The sequence below is a fragment of the Siniperca chuatsi genome, linkage group LG9 (assembly GCF_020085105.1).
Source record: "Siniperca chuatsi isolate FFG_IHB_CAS linkage group LG9, ASM2008510v1, whole genome shotgun sequence".
NCBI classification, from domain to species: domain Eukaryota; kingdom Metazoa; phylum Chordata; class Actinopteri; order Centrarchiformes; family Sinipercidae; genus Siniperca; species Siniperca chuatsi.
The window spans coordinates 6,158,900-6,177,101 of NC_058050.1; the positions used below are offsets into that span (position 1 = coordinate 6,158,900).

At 38.1% G+C, this 18,202-nt stretch overlaps 2 protein-coding genes across 5 annotated transcripts in view; one reads left to right on the forward strand and one right to left on the reverse strand.

Moving 5' to 3' along the window:
• The first annotated feature begins 559 nt into the window (after nt 1-559).
• dnase2 (deoxyribonuclease II, lysosomal) lies at nt 560-12,429 on the forward strand. Its single transcript, XM_044207782.1, has 7 exons — nt 560-717; nt 4,471-4,568; nt 4,777-4,948; nt 6,299-6,401; nt 7,030-7,194; nt 9,774-9,992; nt 10,263-12,429. Exons 2-7 carry the CDS (start codon nt 4,471-4,473, stop codon nt 10,631-10,633), a joined length of 1,128 nt encoding a protein of 375 aa, XP_044063717.1. The 5' UTR covers nt 560-717; the 3' UTR covers nt 10,634-12,429.
• Nucleotides 12,430-12,615: 186 nt separating this feature from the next.
• Nucleotides 12,616-18,202, reverse strand: part of rgl2 (ral guanine nucleotide dissociation stimulator-like 2) — a 32,640-nt gene continuing 27,053 nt past the window's right edge. For 3 of the 4 annotated variants that reach the window (XM_044207775.1, XM_044207777.1, XM_044207778.1), the window contains 7 exons: nt 18,072-18,104; nt 17,483-17,604; nt 17,255-17,341; nt 16,443-16,536; nt 16,014-16,238; nt 15,658-15,772; nt 12,616-14,750 (listed from right to left, as the gene is read on the reverse strand). In XM_044207775.1, coding sequence (XP_044063710.1) covers nt 14,569-14,750; nt 15,658-15,772; nt 16,014-16,238; nt 16,443-16,536; nt 17,255-17,341; nt 17,483-17,604; nt 18,072-18,104 — 858 coding nt within the window. In that variant the 3' untranslated portion in view covers nt 12,616-14,568. Of the gene's footprint in view, nt 14,751-14,875; nt 14,997-15,657; nt 15,773-16,013; nt 16,239-16,442; nt 16,537-17,254; nt 17,342-17,482; nt 17,605-18,071; nt 18,105-18,202 lie in introns of all 4 variants that reach the window. The other variant, XM_044207776.1, reaches the window with a different exon arrangement.

Below are 18,202 nucleotides of genomic sequence, written 5' to 3' on the forward strand. Positions count from 1 at the left end.
TCAAGTTCCACTTTTAAGATGGAAGTATGCAATACGTATTTATACTAGGGTCTTCTTTCAAAGACCAGATATTGACCAGGTCAACATGAGCTTGCCATTATTATTTTTATTTTAGATGGCTGATTGAGAGTTCCTTCTAGTGTGGTGTCAACTTAGATTCAATAACTTTAATAATATACAGGTGTTGCGTTTATAAGAAGGCTACTAATTTGTAAATGGTTAATTAAAACATTATGTCTGTATTTATCTTAGGTATATTAATGTCACTGCGCAGTCCGGACTAAAAAAGTATTTGGCTATGACTGCTTTTTCTATGCAGACACTCCCACCGCGTGAAGTCCCGACCATAGCCCTAGGACTTTTAGAGAAGGATAAGACGGGAGCGAGGAAGTTACAGAGCATTTAAAACTGAGTTTAACCATCTTTTTTGTTAGTCGTTGTTTCGCACATTTTATTGTCTTATAGTAAAAACTACTTAACTTGTGTTTATTGTGTCTTTTTGATTGTTGTAATGTTCCTGTAAGACGCCTGTGGGTGTTAGCTAGCGTTGCACGGTTGTATGACGTCACTGTCTCATCCCGCTGTTGTTATCCCAGAGCTAAATAAGGATGCACAGGAAGAAGAAACTTCATATCTAATGTTACTACAGTATTCATGCTGAGAATAAGATAAGAATCTATTGAGGACATAAATGAGGAAAAACACGCTCAACCAGAGGTGGGTACAAGTAGTTAAATTAAACTTAACCTGTGCTTTCAGTGACTTTACTTTCCCTTCCTGGTTATAACAGTTAACTTAGCAACAAGCTCAACGGCTGCGACTTGCAATAGCGTCACTGTGATGTGTATTGTCACTTGAAGTTCAGTTTTAGTTTTAGTTAGTTACGTTTTCATATGAGATAATCAGTATTAGTTAGGTCTTCTTCATGTTTTTAAGAACTTTTTTTTAGCCTGCTATAGATTTCACCTTAATACACACTGTTTTGTTTCATTTATTTTTCACGAATGTCACGAGATGCTGCTCCGGGATCCAGTGAGGGAAATGGAAGGCACAAATAACCTTCGCATACTGTCGTTTTTAATAATTTATGTATGTTTGTACACCGTTGAGACTGGACTAGTGGTGGAATGTAACTGAGTACATTTAATTATTAATACAAAATGTAACCAACAAATAAATTCTAATGTATTATTATAGATTAGACTACCCAGAAGTATATGAAATACTTAAAATGAGCCCCACCTTTACCAGCTACCACGTTAAAGTAATGCTTACACATTAATGCATCAATAATTATAATCCATTTATATAATATATTATTCTGAAATGGGTCATTCTGTATTATGAGTATGTTTACTTTTGGTACTTTAAGTACATTTTGTCCTTCTATTCAAGTAAAATTTTGAATGCAAGAGTATTTCTGCACTGTTGTATTGGTACTTTTACATTTGGACTGGGCCTGATGGCTTAACTCAATATTTCAATATTCTATTGAGCTTCAGTTTCATTAAATTTTTGTCATCAGTGGTGGAGAAGTCATTTAGTAAAAGTTGTAACAGCAATGTAAAAATACTACAGCAAGTAAGAACAATTCTAATGTTGAGGGGGTATAGCTACAAAATGTTGGATATATATTTTTAGAGTAATGTTAATGTTACCTTCTACCTAAATTATGATATAATTGTTCTTTGTGGTGATTTTAATATTCATGGTGATGACTCTTCTAATGCCCTTGCTGTTGATTTTTTTAAATATCACTAACTCTTTTATCAACAACATGTGTCTTACCAAACTCATTCCTGTGGCCACACCTTAGACCTAGTCTTTAGTCTGGGCCTGAAAACTCCATCTGTGGAAATCAGGGACATGTTTCTATCTGATCACCTATGCATTGTTTTTAACTGTGAATTAGAGGCTGCTAGTACTGTCTTATCCCGCTCTAAGTACACATGTGTCCTTAATGAGCATAGTGCCTCAAAATTCTGTACACTGTTCAGTTCTCCTGGCAATGTGTTTCCCGATTCCTCCAATACCAACAATTTGGTTGATTCTTTTAACTACCTGTGTTCTTCATCCTTAGATCTCATAGCTCCTCTGAAAAATAGACCAAACACAAAGACTAGAAAACAGCCATGGTTAAATAACCGTATTCGAAGCTGTAAAAGGAAATGCAGAAGAGCAGAACGCAGATGGAAGAAATCAGGTCTCCAGGTCCACTTTGTGGCTATGAAAGAGTTATTACGCCTTTAGGCGAATAACTTTAGGATGGTGAATGATGCAAGAACATGCCATTTCTCTGCAGTTATTTCTGGCAATCAGCACAACCCCAGATTCCTATTTAAGACTGTGGATCAGTTAGTTAACCCTGCCTCTCCTTGTGCCCCTACTGATTGTGATGCTGATTGTGAAGTTTCTTTTGCACTTTGCTGGTAAGGTGGAGTTAATAAGATTTGGTATCACCCCCAACCCGGCCTTTTTAGATGTGGATCACCCACTCAGGGATTCTTTGAGCAATTATTCTGCTGTTACGCTGCCTGAACTCGCAGACATCATGTCTCTTATGAGAATATCTTCCAGCCCTCTGGACAAAATCCCAACTAGGTTTTATTGGAAGTTATGGATTGTATTGCGCCCCTTTTACAAATTATTTTTAACAGCTCGCTGTTTACTGGCTGCGTCCCAGATTACTTTAAAACTGCTTGTGTCCAGCCGGTCCTAAAAAAACCTGGGCTTGATCCCACCCTCCGGGATAACTATCGCCCAATCTCCAAACAGCCTTTTATTTAGAGGATTCTCGAAAAACTTGTATCTAAGGAGCTTCTTACTGCTGTGGAAAACAATAATACCTTTGATAAGTTCCAATCTGGTTTTCGTCAGCACCACAGCACTGAGACGGCCCTTCTCAAAGTCACTAATGACCTTTTAATGGATGTAGATACAGGCATGTGCTCAATTCTTGTGCTGCTGGACTTAAGTGCTGCCTTTGACACAATTGATCATGGCATTCTCTTAGATAGACTAAGGCACTGGGTGGGCATATCTGGCACTGCACTAGGCTGGTTCTCATCTCATCTGTCCAAAAGGAAATTCTGTGTCAGCATTAATAACTTCATGTCATCCTTCTCCCATATCAATAACGGTGTGCCTCAAAGTTTAATTCTGGGACCAATACTGTTCTCTTTATACATGCTTCCCTTGGGTGATGTCATCCGCAGACATGGGATTTAATTTCATTGTTATGCGGATGACACACAGTTGTACCTCCCTGTCAAGCCCACTGACCTTAGTACGCTTAGTTCTCTGCAGGACTGCCTGTCTGACATAAAAAACTGGATGTCGATAAATTTTCTACAGCTCAACTCAAATAAAACTGAAATCCTTGTTATTGGGCCCCAACACATCACTAAACAAATACTGTCATCTACTGGTAACCTGTCACAACATATCAAGCCTGTTGCAAGAAATCTTGGTGTCCTGTTTGATAGCAATTTATATTTTGAGCAACATATCACTAAGCTTGTCCAATCATGTTTTTATCACCTGAGAATCATTGCAAAAATACGATCTATTTTAAATCTTACTGATGCAGAAACTGTTGTACATGCTTTTATCTCCTCATGCCTTGATTATTGTAACAGCCTGTTCACTTGTCTTAATCAAAAAACTTTGACATGACTGCAGACTGTACAAAACGCTGCTTGGCTGTTAACCAGGACCAAGAAGTACGACCACATCACACCTGTTTTAGCCTCTTTACATTGGCTCCCTGTTTGTTTTAGGAATTATTTTAAGATCTTATTGATTACTTTTAAGGCTCTTCATGGCCTGGCTCTAGACTATATTTTAGACCTTGTAATCCCTTATGAACCTTTAGGTAGTTTGAGATCTTCGGGCAGGGGTCTTCTGTCTGTTCCTGAGTCCAGGATGAAAACTAAGGGGGACAGAGCTTTATCAGGGCATCTTTATATTTCATTATTCACTGTGGTATTTTATTTCTCTTGTTGTGAAGTAAGTATAAGTATTTATTTATAATCTTAAAACGATGCTCACACACCCGTTGTGTGTGAGCATCTTTTTAAGATTACATTAAGTGTACATTGGCATCAACAGCATTGCTGATCGCTGACTGAGCTGTCCATACGGGCCATACATTTCAGCTGAAGCCAATATGAGGCTAGTAGCTTCAGCTGAAATTTATAATGCATTTTTTCACAGAATGAGGACTGTGGATTGTACATTAAAATTGATTTAGAAAGGGATCTCTTTGTAGCCAGTGTGAACAGGAAGAAGGGTTACAGCGACTAATAACCCTTTTATTGTACATAGGCTACGTTAGTATTGTTTTAAGATAAACTTGAAAAAATGTGAACCTATCCTTTTATTTACCAATGTCCTGAATACCCATGTAACTGTACAAACATAATTATATATACCTGTAATGATTAATATAAGTCTGTCTCTTGTTTTTAGATGCTTCTGTTCATATCCATGCTGATCTTCTGTGTGCCACTGGGGGGCAACACCTCACCAATCAGCTGCTACAACGACCAAGGAGATGAAGTTGATTGGTAATTCATTGATAACAGTCCTGGGAAAAAAACAAGCTTTTGAAAATACACTTGGATTGTTTTAACCCTGTTGGGTGTCATAAGAAAGCTAACTAGAAGGTTGAAACAATAATGTGCAAATCAGTTCAGTATCAAGCTCTACACCTTTTACAAAGTTCTTCCTCTCTCTGTCTCTCAGATGGACTTACTGTCTCATTCTCTGTGTTAGGTTCTATATCTACAAGCTGCCTAAAGAACATGACAGAAAATCTTCCCAGCAGGGCGAGATGTATTTACTCCTGGAAAAAGGGAGTGAAGGATGGACTAATGGGAAGGGAATAGTAAACGACACCACGGGAGCTCTGGGCAGGACAGTCGGACAACTGTACTCACAAGGAAAGGTCTGCTTCCATTTTTTTTTGTCTGTAACAAAAATGGAACAAATACTGACACTAGTAATAGTGAATTCAGTTTTGTTTTACCAACAGCTGGAGTCCATTTTCTAGTTTTCAGTTCCTTATTATTCATGTATTAAATATATGCATGATTAATGTGAAATGGTTATGACAAAATCTTTTTTTTATGACAGCCAGAACTTCACTTTTTATTTGACATCTCTCTAAAATGCAAATGGAAAAAAGGAATAAAATACTTGTGTGTTTGAAATCAAAGACTCTACACCTGATGTGCCTCTAAAACTAAGTATTTATTCTAAAATTGACAGTTTCTGTTATATGTGACAAAGTCTACATGGATTGGGTTTTGGTATTAATATGAAATTTCTTTGAATCCATTTTAGTATTAATATTTGTTTATTTATTTGAATTCTCCTTAGCTTTTGCCAGAGTGGTCGTAAATCTTCCTGAGGTATTAATGTTAGATTTTTTTGCATACACTTTTCTCTAATGTCCACAATGTAATGAAAATATATTTTGCCTAAGCAACACCAGTAGTAACCAGTAGTTATTCTCTGTTTAATACTGCTGTGCAATATACTCTTTTCAGTTTAAAATTCCCTATTTATTGATATTTATTCATACTTCTATTACTGCTGTGCAATATCCACCGTCTCATAATAATCTTAATAAGCTACACTTAACTTGACAGTACATGCACTATTACTTATTACTTATATTATTACATTGTATTATTATACCGTACATACTTATCATCAACCGGTAAATCCACTTTGTACTTTACACTTATTTTAATTTTATACTTATATCCACTTTGTACTTAATTTATCTTGCCTGTATTATGGTCTATTATATTTTGATTTGCTTAGAACTTCTATTCCTGTGTGCACTGACGTGATAGTGAGCAGCTGTAACAAAGGGAGTGTCCCCTCGGGGATCAATAAAGTATTTCTGATTCCGAAATACTTGTAGGTTCTTCCAGACATCAGCAGATGTAATTTATTTTTGCCTGCTTCTGCTTTTTCGCTGCAGTCCTAAGACGTCTCATTTTATAGACAGATTAATTAAATGCAGTGTTAAGCTTTTTTTGAAAGAAGTGTCTCTGCTATAACCATTTGACATTATTAGATCAGAATAAGAAACTGAGAATGAGAACTGAAATTTACTTGTTCATCTATATGCATTTGGTCTGTTTCTCCAAACAGCTGTGGGTAATAGAGTAATTTTAACAACATGGTCACACTGAAGTGTATGTCTGCCTGTGTTTTTTGCATTTGGTATGTACCCAAGTGTGACGGTTTTTAATTTCAATAAAAAACTCTCTCCTCTTCACAGAACACAGAGGTAGCGTACATCCTTTACAATGACCAGAGGCCACCTGTGGACTTTGGTGACAGATGGGTTGACAACAGTGGAAGCAGTGGGGGGCACACAAAAGGTGAACGCCAGAGCAGTCTAGCTCTAATACTTGCACAGCGCAGATAGGCTACAAGAGATTTGACTTTATACTCAAAAATCAGCAAATATGAGCAAGTGCTTCATACATCAGACAGTAGTGTATGAACACTGTATGAATTATGTCAAAGCAGGACAAGTCTTATGCACCACTGTATAAAATTAAGGATTTCTTGAAATCAAGCTTCATTATACACCTTATATTGTTGACTTATACAGTGCGTCCATACATTACTTCCTGAGTAGAAGTATGGGTATATACCATAGACTGTCTATGGTAAATACATATAAAACAAATGCTAATCCAATTTACATACTTTAAAAGAAAGCTATGAGTTGCAAAAAACTACTAAAATTCAGAGACTTGGTAGATTTTAAAACAGCACGTCATGTATGTGGCCAAACAAATTACTACCTGAAAGAATCCAAAAGTTGTTTAAAATGGGAGAGAGCAAATATGACTTGAGAGGAAACATGCATGTTTAAACATAGTATGGTTTAAAGCAGCAATAAGTGATATTTTTTATAATAATGTATCAAGTGACAATTAGAAAACAATGTGACAATGTGAAATGTTTTTTGCTGACAATTTTAATATCTTTGTTCCTCAGGTGTTGTCCTGCTGGATAAAGATCAGGGCTTCTGGTTGGTCCACAGCACCCCTCACTTCCCCCCTGTACGACAGGCAGGACAGTATTATTACCCCAGCACCGGTGTGACAAATGGACAAAACTTTATCTGCGTTACCTACCCACTCGACCGCTTCCAGACCATCGGTAAGACTGGAGTTCTGCCATGTGGTCATATAGCACAGGCAGAGCTGTTATAAAAATGCAGTAAAGACTTTGCATTGATGTTTAAATGGATGATGGTATTAGATTACAATTACAGTAGGAGAGCTCTCCCAGCTCTCATAAATAATAAAGACTCATACTCTGCCTTCTGTCTGCTATTATATTGTTATGAATGAATATGCTTTAATTAAGAAGGACTTCCTTATATCTATATTGGTGAAAAAGGTCAATAGATTTTAAATTCCAGTTATTGCAGCCTCTAAAATCCTGCTATTTTGTAAACAAAGTCAGCGAGATTACAAATAAAAATATGATATATTGGTTTGCTGATAAATATCAGCCAATCGTGTAATCCCCTGCCAATATAATGGAAGTTCTTCAGTGAAGACAATGTCTGTTAAACCTATGATGACAAGTAATATATCAAGGAGTTTCACTGCCGTTGATTGGTGCGTTACTCTACCTTAAAGATCTGCTTAGTAAAAACAAGTCTTAGTTTCCCATGAGGGTCTAAATGCTGTTTCTAAGGCTTTCTCAAGAATAGAATAATTCTTCTGAACCCTAAATATTTTCCATTTTTTGTAATAAAATTGAAAACACCTAAGATTTTGTTCAGTATAAAAATATAATAAATACTACTGATATCTGCCTTTGTCAAAAATAAGTTACTTACTTACTTTTAAGGATATTGAATAAGAAGTTGTGTGGTTAGTGTAGGTGGTAAATAATTTGTTATAGGGGCTGTCTCATCTCGAAAGGGATTTCTTCATTATTGTCTTGTCGTCAGCCAGTACTTAATAATCCAGTCAGGTATTAGCACAACAACAATCCTCATCCAAGATAATCAGCGTAAGCAGGTGTCATCACCATGTCACCGAGCTGCCCGTGCAGTTCCCTAGCAGACCCAGCAGTTGGCACAGTTGCTATGGCTGTGCCTGGGGTAATGTAATTAGATTGAGGTATGTTACCATAGAGATATCAGCCCTCACACTGCAGCATTGCATTTGCTCCATCAGATTCTTCCCTCTCCAGCTGGGATGTCGAGAGTGTTTCAGTGTCCGGGGTGACGTGGGTACACGGCGCATAAATGTTTTGTCAAACAGCAGAAGGTGATCACAGCCTTGTCACGTTTCATTTCAGAGCACCTTGCAGCATACATTTGCACATTAATGAGGGGAAACTGAGATTTGACACCGAGTTCATAAATACTATCTATCTAATATGTGACGACTAATATGTTGTCAGAAATATTTGCTTGCTTGTTTTAATTAGTCTAATTACTGATTTGATTAGCAGTTGATTTCAGTTAGTGCTGAAATAATAATAATTAATCGATCAGTCAATTGATATAAACTAATGGCGGATTAAAAGTCATTTATCAGGCAACAAAGCTTCAACAGCCAGGCTCAGAGATGCTTTGAGCTAAATGCTAACATCAGCATACTAACACGCTCACAATAACAATGCTAACACGCTGATGTTCAGCAGGTATAATGTTTACCATGTTCACGATCTTAGTTTAGCGTGTTAGCATGCTAACATTTGCTAATTAGCAGTAAACACAAAAAACAGCTGATGATGGAAATGTTATTATTTTTGCAGATATTTGGTCATAAACCAACAAACCAATCCATCACTCAAAACCAACCTCATGGTGGCGCTAGATTAAACATCATAGGATCACCATAGTCATTAGGATTCGTCTTCTGGGCTTCATGAATATTTGGACACAATTTCATGGCAATCCATCTAATAGTTCTTTCTATCTAATATTTCAGGCTGAAACCAACCTGGTGGACCGACCACTTGTTCCAGTTATATTATTGTAAATTGAATATCTTTTGGACTGTTGGTTGGACGAAACAAGCAATTTTAAGATGTCTCCTTCAATTCTGAAAAATTGTGATATCAATTTTTAAACTTTAACTGACTATTTATGGACTAAATGATAATGGATTGGTTAATCAATAATGAAAATGTAGTTGTCAGTTGCAGCCCTAATGGAGCTCATGGAAAGACAGTAAGCAGAAGTGCATAATGTGTTGAGGTTAGAATTAAAGCTAAGCAGTTACTGACAAAAACAAATTGGGTACAAAAAGAAAATAAAAATAAGTTATTGATATTTATTAGCACTTAGCATCTTTTTAGCACTGCTGTTTTACACCAAGAATCATAAAGGGAGAAATCTATTGCAAAGGGACAGAAAGAACAAAAGATTTTTTCCACTTATATGTACTCAGCAAGAGGAGAATTCTGAGAAATGTAGGAAATGACTGCTTGAAGTAAATGTAGATAAAGGAAGGTTGAAAGAAAGGAAGAAAAATTACACATAACAAAATAACATACATGGATTTTTCTCATTGCAGTAAACAGTAAGGTCCTTCCACTGTATGTATACTTTTATTGTCCCTCTATCATCTGTTGCTGTGCTCAGTTGTTGCAGTGCCTCTGCACCAATGTCACCAAGAGAGTGGTATTCATTTACTGTACTTGACGATTAAAGTGATTCTGGAGTGCCGTTAGCAGCGTTTGCCTTAAATCTAATTTGTTTTGCACCACAGGAGAGCAGCTTCAGATCAATCAGCCTGATGTGTACGACTGTGATGTCCCCGAGTCCTTGGCGTCCCTGGTGCCCGCACTGGCTGCTGTCTGTGAGAAAAAACATCTGTCTGGTCACATCTCTCCACACATCAAAACTGTGTCCAATCGCAGCGTAGCTCTGACCTCAAAGGATGGCACAGACTTCATCAGCTTTGCCAAAGGAGCCTCTTTTGACAATGGTACGACTTTGGAGAAATAAAAGTAGTTTAAAGTTTGCTTTGGCCACAGTTCCTCTTGTGTCAGCTTCACCTTGAGTTTTTTTGCAGGTATAAATAGGCCAATGTGAGCATGACAAATTGTAGTTTGTGATAATAATTTGTTTGTGATAATAATTTGCCCTCCGTACTTTATTTGACCTAAAACCATATTATTTAACAGAATGCAGACAGTTTACAGGCAATAAAATAATAAAACATGTTCCCATCCATCCTCCCTCTCTGCCTCATCAGACCTGTACCACTCCTGGGTGGCCCCCACCCTCCAGTCAAACCTCCTGGTCCAGTTCTGGGTTCGTTCCACGGGCATCCTCCCCTCCAACTGCTCGCTGGGCTGGAAGGTCCTGGACATCACGCTCATCAACCCGGGGGAAACGTTCACCTTCAAGACCAGCCAGGACCACTCTAAGTGGGCTGTCAGCCCCAAGGCGGCCGGGTCGGGGGCCAGAGGAGGCTGGGTATGTGTGGGAGACATAAACCGGAACAAGGCGGAGGAGAAGCGAGGCGGTGGCACGGTGTGCTTGCAGGACCCGGTGGTGTGGAAGGCTTACCGGACAGCGGCGCTGGAGTGTGAGGCTTGTGGAGGAGGAACGATCCAGTGTTGACACCCTGCCGGAGGCATATGGGTCAACTAGGCTTAAGGAAAAGGCCAGCATGGGTTGATAAGCGTGAGATAATATTGGGCATGTGACATGTTTTTAACATGTTTGGTTCGAGGTACTGTATATATTTCTTTTAATGTCTAGTGAAATCTAATTGAAATGACCCATGTTTAGCATTTAAAATCAATTGTCACAATCATTTTCTTAAAGGTTCCCTGTGAGGTTTTTGACCACTATTATTGCTATTTAATGTGTGGTTTCCTGTTTTGTTTGCACTTGGGCACACGCATGAGGACACACGTGCACGTGGGTGATGCAATACACATTCCACAGCCAGTGGTTTCACACTATTCCAGTAATCAACAGGTAGTAGTTATGCACCAAGAAACACACTATTGCTCCAACAAATGCAGTAAAGAAGAAGATTGCAAGCAAGAAAACATGGATGTAAACAAGATTTCAGATTTTAAAAAATTAGCTTTGCAAATGATTTATGAGGAAGGAAATTCAACACATTTGTTAGACCTCAAGGATACACACATTGCGTTTTGCTGAGTAATTGTAAGCAGAAACTTTGTTTACAAGAAAACTTCACAGGTCACCTTTAAACATATTACACTGCATTTTGCACAATGTGCTTCAAGGGCAAATGTTGCTTGACTCAAGATAAGTTGCTTTAAAGCCCCTGAAAACTTCATCTTAATAATTTCTCTATAACATTAAATATTCATGACTAAAAGTAAAAAAAAAAAAAGTCTTTAGGTATTATTTATGAAAAGTTAAACTCTCGAAACCTCAGCTAATCTGCTTCATCAGGGCTGTGTGGCTGTGGTTTGATCAGATTTGATTGACAGTGACCAAACAACACAACTGTCATTAGATTCTGATTCAAATATTGCTAAATCCTAATTGGTGCATGGAAGTACGTGACATCACATTTTTCCAGGTGAGACCCACCCAGTTCAAAACACTGAGCAGAGCATAAGAAAAAAAGAAATACAGAAATCCAAAACTGATCCAACTTTGGCAGAAAATAGTGCGTTCATGAAGCACCCCATCACTCACAACAAGATGCTGATTAAGAAAATATGTTTTTAGGCTGTTCAAGCACAAAAAACATTTTACTACTTCAGAATGATTATGGGCTGTTATCAAGGGCTGTTATATCCTACTCTTGAAACTAAATGCATACAGAACAATGCCGGAGGAGTAGGAGTAGTCAAATCTGACAGGAAGCACAGGGCTTTATGGGAAATATGGTGTGGGGGTTTTGAAAAAGCCTCAAAGTGCCACTTTAAATGAAAGCATTTGTTTAAGTGTCTTTATAACCACTGGGTACTGTTTTAGCTGAAACTGATGAGACAATGTTGCAAACTGTGTAAGTAAAATGTGCTGTTTTGTGGGTATGTTCTCAGGGAGCACGTCAAGCTTTGCTGGTTGAAAATGTATGAATATTGATTTATGGAATTTGAAATGTATGAACAATGTGGGATTAATTGCACTATATAAGATTCAACACATGCACACATTTCACTGACAATATTAAACTACAGACACTGACAACATTCAGGTGTGAGGAATGCTTTAATACTTTGTGTTTCATGAATGTGTGTTATTAACTGGGTTGGTGTGAGTGTCTATGAATTAAAAATGTGCTTTTCTGAAATATTTTTTAAATTTGTGGCTTAGATTTTATAGTTGCATCACATTACCACATACATTCATTCTGTTCTTGATTTTGCTCGAAGATAAAGATGCTGGCTATCTTGAATCTGAATAAAAAGACTGAAACAGAGGTATATTTTTTGTCGCTGATGTATTTTCACCATTCTTTGTTTATGTTATCCATGAGAAAAATAGAAATGTCAGTATTTGACAAATAGAGAAAGCTTTAATTCTTTTTATGGGATACTTAGCAGCATCGAAAATATCTGTCTGTACTGAATGTGGAATATGTTACAGCACATCAGTCAAAATCAATGAAATTCATATAAAAGTAAATTTATTACCACAAAAATAAGACATCCTGCATGTAGTGCATAAATAGCTTTGATGTGACACTACACAGCACTGAAGGTGACTGCTTTTTCCTCCATTTATACTGTATACATTCTAATGAAAACATGAGGAAAGATGAGAATCCTGTAGAGAAAGGCACTAAAACAATCAGTAACAGCATAACGCTAGCACACATCATCTGAAGAATCCTCTCCCTGGTCCCGCTACGCTTGTGCCTCAGCCAGTAAGAAGGCCTCACCAGCACTGAGCAGGTACAACCAGGGGTCACAGGACTTCATCAAAGACCAGACTTTTTTCAAAGAGGCTGTGTGTTTTAAACCTATACTGAAGTTAACATGTTAATTCATAACATGAAATTGGAGCTCAGGCATTGTACTGTATGTAAACAGCAGTAAAGATGTATCCCGCTGAGCTGCGTAAAAATTGGCATAAATTAAGTTAAACTTAAACTCTGTTAAAAAGTGTCAGACCTGGAAAACCTTAAAGCTAATAATGGTGGTGTATTGTTTTGATTTTCCTTATTGTTTTCCTTATGGTTTTGGTATTGCAGTGATAAACTAAAGCAAAGCCACATGCTTTAAAAGTGCTTCAAGTTGTTTTTAAAGCTGCAATAATACATTTTTGGCCACCAGGGGTCTGAAGAACTCCAAAACGAGCTGTATGACATTTTAACACCTTATAAAGTTGTTACAGCTAACGTGTTAGCGAACAGCTACCTACATACACATCCAGCTGAAGAAGAAGTATTTATCTGCTGTTATATTTCTATCCATCTGATAAAATAAGTGCATATCACTCTCCTTTTAGGTCTAGTTTGGTCTCTAGCAACTCCTGAGAAAAATATCTGGCTCTCTCGCAGCTAGATGTGTGTCTGCTGGTTGCTGTTGGGCAGGTAGTATACAGTGGGTTTATCTGAGTTCATTCTTTTTAAGCAAGCGAGCAGCCCCTTTCACAATATGAATAGTAATTTAATTAATTGTTAATACAAAATGATTGTTTGTTGTAGCTTTATGTTTATGCTGAAATAATTACTTTCACTGTCTGTAGACACATGTTGGCCTGTTTAAAGTGTACATCTTGCAGGTGTTTGATGCATTTTTCCTTGATGAATTAGTTACTGGACAATTTGGACACATGGACCTAGAGCTCCTTGCCAGTGTAAACACAATGTTGACATCATACAGACGTATAATAAAATATATAAATATATACAAAACATATCTATGTCTCATTTGACAAGCTCCAGTGTTTTGCTACAATGATGCACTTGCACTGTATCTTTTGGTCTTCCACATGTGTGCTGTTTACCAGAACCAGATCTGATAGGCTCTGTATATTAAGATTTCATTATGCTTCTTCCCTTAAAAAAACACCATCCTAAATCCTTCAACGGCATCTCATGGGATCACAGAAGTTCTGACCAATTAAATCTTCTTTTTACATTTGGAAATGTCACTCACGACTGAGACACACAACAACAAGGGAATTCCTGGTGGCTTTAAGCAATTAAAACAGATCTTATTCATTGATTTGGAATGAAATAAATGCATCAAGTGCTACCTGAATGGGACTCGAGAGCCAGCACCAAAAGTATTAGTAATGCATACTGTTTGGAAAACAGGAAAACTGACACCGTTCTTCAGCAGCAGATGGCTCTGGTGAACACAGCACGGCAGCTGGAGGTCTGAAATGTTTGACAAAACCTGCTATGGAGTCGTTCATTGAAACACAAGTAGACTTGGTCTTGGTGTTTTGGTAGAACAAGCTTTGTAGGAGCATGAGAGAGAGGCATATGTAGATGTTTGTCTTGCACAGAGAAGGCCACATTTACTGTTTGTGAGAACTCACCCCGCATTCATGTCGGCACTACAAGAAAAATCTATCAATATGAACGAAGTTGGGTTCAGAAAAATCTGATGTCAAAATAGAGTCCTGACCAGTCTCCTCCCCTTGGCCTTGATTCGAGGAAAAGTGGCGCTCGTCTCTGTGCTGATTGGCTGTGAGCCCAGAGGAGTGTTCCCGCCTTTTCTTCTCAACAGGAAGTCAACACTGGACGGCGTCATTGCGTAGAAGACATTTCCTGTAGCAGGGATGACCAGTTCTGTGTTAAGAGAAAAAGAGCGACAAATAAACACATCAGAACTCAATAAAGCTTCTCCAAAGCTGCTGCAATGATGACTTCAGTACTCTAAAGCACTCTAAACTCGTGATGCCCTGGTGGCCTACAGGTTAAGGGACCAAGCATGAACCGCAACATCCCCGGATCGCGTCCTCATGCGGGGACTGTTTTTGTATGTCGTTCCCCCTCTCCTCTCCCCTCGTTGCCTCTTCTCAGTACTGTCACTATCTAAATGAGGCAGAAAATAAGAAACAAAATAGTTCCTGATAAATTTTCTGTAAATGGACTAATCGCTTAAACAACTAATTGTTCCAGCTCTAATATGTATATATTAAAAAAAGCTGACAATACATATGAGATGTGTTCAGTCTATGGTGTTCAGTGCACTCTTGGAGTTGAAATATAGTTTTACATGTTTTTCTGTCTCTTCTACAACTACAAACCACTGGAGGAACATACAGTATACGTCAGCTAAGGCCACACAACTAGAGAATGTGTTATTTAAATTATGAAAATGTTTAAAAAATGCCCCATCTTACAATACTAAGAAATAATAATAATAATGAAAATCCCTGGATCTGAAAAACCAGGACCAAAATGATCACCCGGTTGGCAAAGATGTAGTCATGTAATGATTTTCTCTCTGTATGAAAAATCTAAAAATGCAGATGATGAGAAAAGAAGACTAAAACCTAAATGCCTGAAGTTAAGTTTAGATGGATGCAAAAGTATAAATAAAAATCTCAAGATGATCTCAGTTTTTTCTCCATTTGGAAAACATAAATACACCACCTATTGATAAAACTGGTGCACCAATAGGTGTTGTTATTAACTGTTGTGGGCAGAGTGGATTTGTTTTTCTTTTGCTGCACTGGAAACACATCTTTACCTTTTCCCTCAGGCAGAAGTTGTATCAGCTCATATTTGGACGCCTGTTTGGGGTCCTGAATGTGCTTTTCTAAGGCAGAGCTGATAACAGTGGGAGTCTTGTCATTGCTCGTAACCTGAGGGGAGAGAGGAGAATAACAATGACACTAGGACAGCTTGGCTTTATATAAGAATTGCACTAATGATATCCTGGGTCCATTGTATGCTGAGGATCTGATTCTGATGACTATCATTACCGGATCCTTGCAGATAAGAGGAAAGGCTGTAAGTGCAGCATGTCGCAGATAATTTGGGACAGAGAATGTTCTACAATCTCACTGCTGCTGTAAATTAGATTCAAATAGTTTGAATTAGTACCAGTATGCTTCGGTACAGGTTTCCATCCTGCAGGTCCATCCGTATCCTGATGATTCGCATGTCGGGCCCCGACCCTTGGATGTTATTGGGGGGGTTGTTGCCACAGGAGGCTGATCGGCGGTGTGATTTTGTGGGAGTGGATGGAGTCAACGTGGCAGGGGTGGACTCATTGGTTGGAGGAGATGTGTCAACATCCAGGCAGGACACAGATGGAGATTTCATGTGCTGCAATAGAAAGTAAAGCAACGGTGCTGATGACAATTGAGGACGTGATTGTGATTGTTTTTCTACTATAAAATCCAAGTTCAGTACAACGCTGTATCAGATTTAGACAAAAGCGAAAAAGGAGTCACTCCTGCATACAATGTCTGTGAAATGAGCAACTATAAATTCAAAGTTGGCCTAAAAGTAAAAGTAAAACTATATTACCTTTGTGAGTTTGGAGAGCAGATTGTTGACAGGGGAGGGGAAGTCAAAGAGGCTGTCACTGTCACCAGCCAGGCTGGTCCGGGAGGTACTCAGGCTAAAAACATTCAAATTAGGGTTGTAATGATTGTTTTTATCACAGATTAATAACCATTTAGTCAACAAAATGTCAGAAAATTGTGAAAAATGTCTATCGCCAAAGTGACACCTTCAAATTGCTTGTTTTGTGCGATCCACAGTCCAAAACATAAAAATATTCAACTTGCAATGATATGAAAACACAGAAAGCTGGAACCAGCTTTGGCTTTATTTTGATAATTGATTAATTTGTCTTGATCACTTCAAGCTAGGGTAGGTAACACTGGAGAAACTAGCAAGAGACAGTATAGTCAAGAACCAAACCTCCTACAATTCAAGTCAAGTCAATTTAATTTATATACAGCCGAAATTCACCAATTTGCCACAATACAACTCAACAGTATCTTTCATTAGACTCTTCCTGCCTGGTAAATGCCCACATTTGTCACACTCCTTTGTAACACAGGCTCAGAAGATATTATATATCTATTTTCACAGTCTAGCGTAGTGCTCCTTGTGACGAGCAAACTTCATGTGTAAAATTGGTGTGGAGTGGCCACAACAACCTACCACAACCTAAACTACTAACCTAAATCCTAGTTAACATATTCTGAATTGTGTGAATGTGGTATTATGGTAATTTTGCTATATTTGTTATATGTCTATATATATATATATGTATATATATATATACAGTATGTGTGTGTGTGTGTGTAAGAGCAATCAGTATAGCTTACTCTGGGCACTGTGTGATGATGACTGTTGGAGTAAGGCCACGAGGGCTCGGCTCACCAGGCGCTTCAATTTCATTGGACAGTCTGTAACTAAAATAGACATCATTGAAAATGAGACAGTCATCGTCAACAGTCAAGAGCAACAAATATGTTAGTTGCTGTCTTTAAAAGAATGAATGCATTCAAGACATTTGTTTAATCAGTAACTGAACCAAACTTCTAGCTAGTTACCTCTCCTCCTCTGTCAGAGTAGGTACACTCTGGTACCACTGTATGAAGGCCTCGTCAGCGATGAAAACACAGTTTTTGCAGGAAGACTGCAGGAGCCGGATTTGAGCTAAAACCTCAAATTCCTGTTAACAAAGAGCTGTATCACCACAAAGTTTCATAGTAAAAAAAAGCACCCATGTTGGCTGATTTAGTATAACTGTGGCAGTTCTTTTTTCCCCCTCTCATCTTGCACCTCACAACGGCCTCCACTTAATCATTTCCTCCTTCAGATATTAAGTTACCTCTGCTCGCTCTAATACTCTCTTATCTCAAAAATTGTACAATGTATCTCTCCTCTTTTTGTGCCTCTTACTTTGTTCAGTTCTCCTCTCTAACAGGATCTTTCCAGGGTCATGCACACCTCACTACTTGCTTGTTATGTCAGCGCTGCTGAAAAAGAAGCTTAGTTCACAGCTGCTCTCGTTAAAACAGCTCGGTATCAGAGCATCGGTTAAATGCAACTAAATGTTCTTATTTTAAGTGTTAAAAAGGACCATGTATTTAACTTTTAACCTTTTATCTCTTCACTGATACATATTGCATCACTCACCCTTCTCCTTTTGTCAAAGTTGATGTAGCCGTTCTGCAAAGGGAGTGACAGGATGTGTTATGTCAGTTTGATAATTGTAAAATACTGAGCAACTTCCAGGGGTTGTGACCAGCTTTCCCCTTGATAGAGAT

What these genes read in the sequence shown, in the direction of transcription:
- dnase2 (XM_044207782.1), top strand. Translation starts at nt 4,471, where the DNA reads ATGCTTCTGTTCATATCCATGCTGATCTTCTGTGTGCCACTGGGGGGC. An exon ending in CAGTGGGGGGCACACAAAAG is followed by an intron (nt 6,402 to 7,029) that starts GTGAACGCCAGA and finishes TTTGTTCCTCAG; the next exon opens with GTGTTGTCCTGCTGGATAAA. An exon ending in AGGAGCCTCTTTTGACAATG is followed by an intron (nt 9,993 to 10,262) that starts GTACGACTTTGG and finishes CTGCCTCATCAG; the next exon opens with ACCTGTACCACTCCTGGGTG.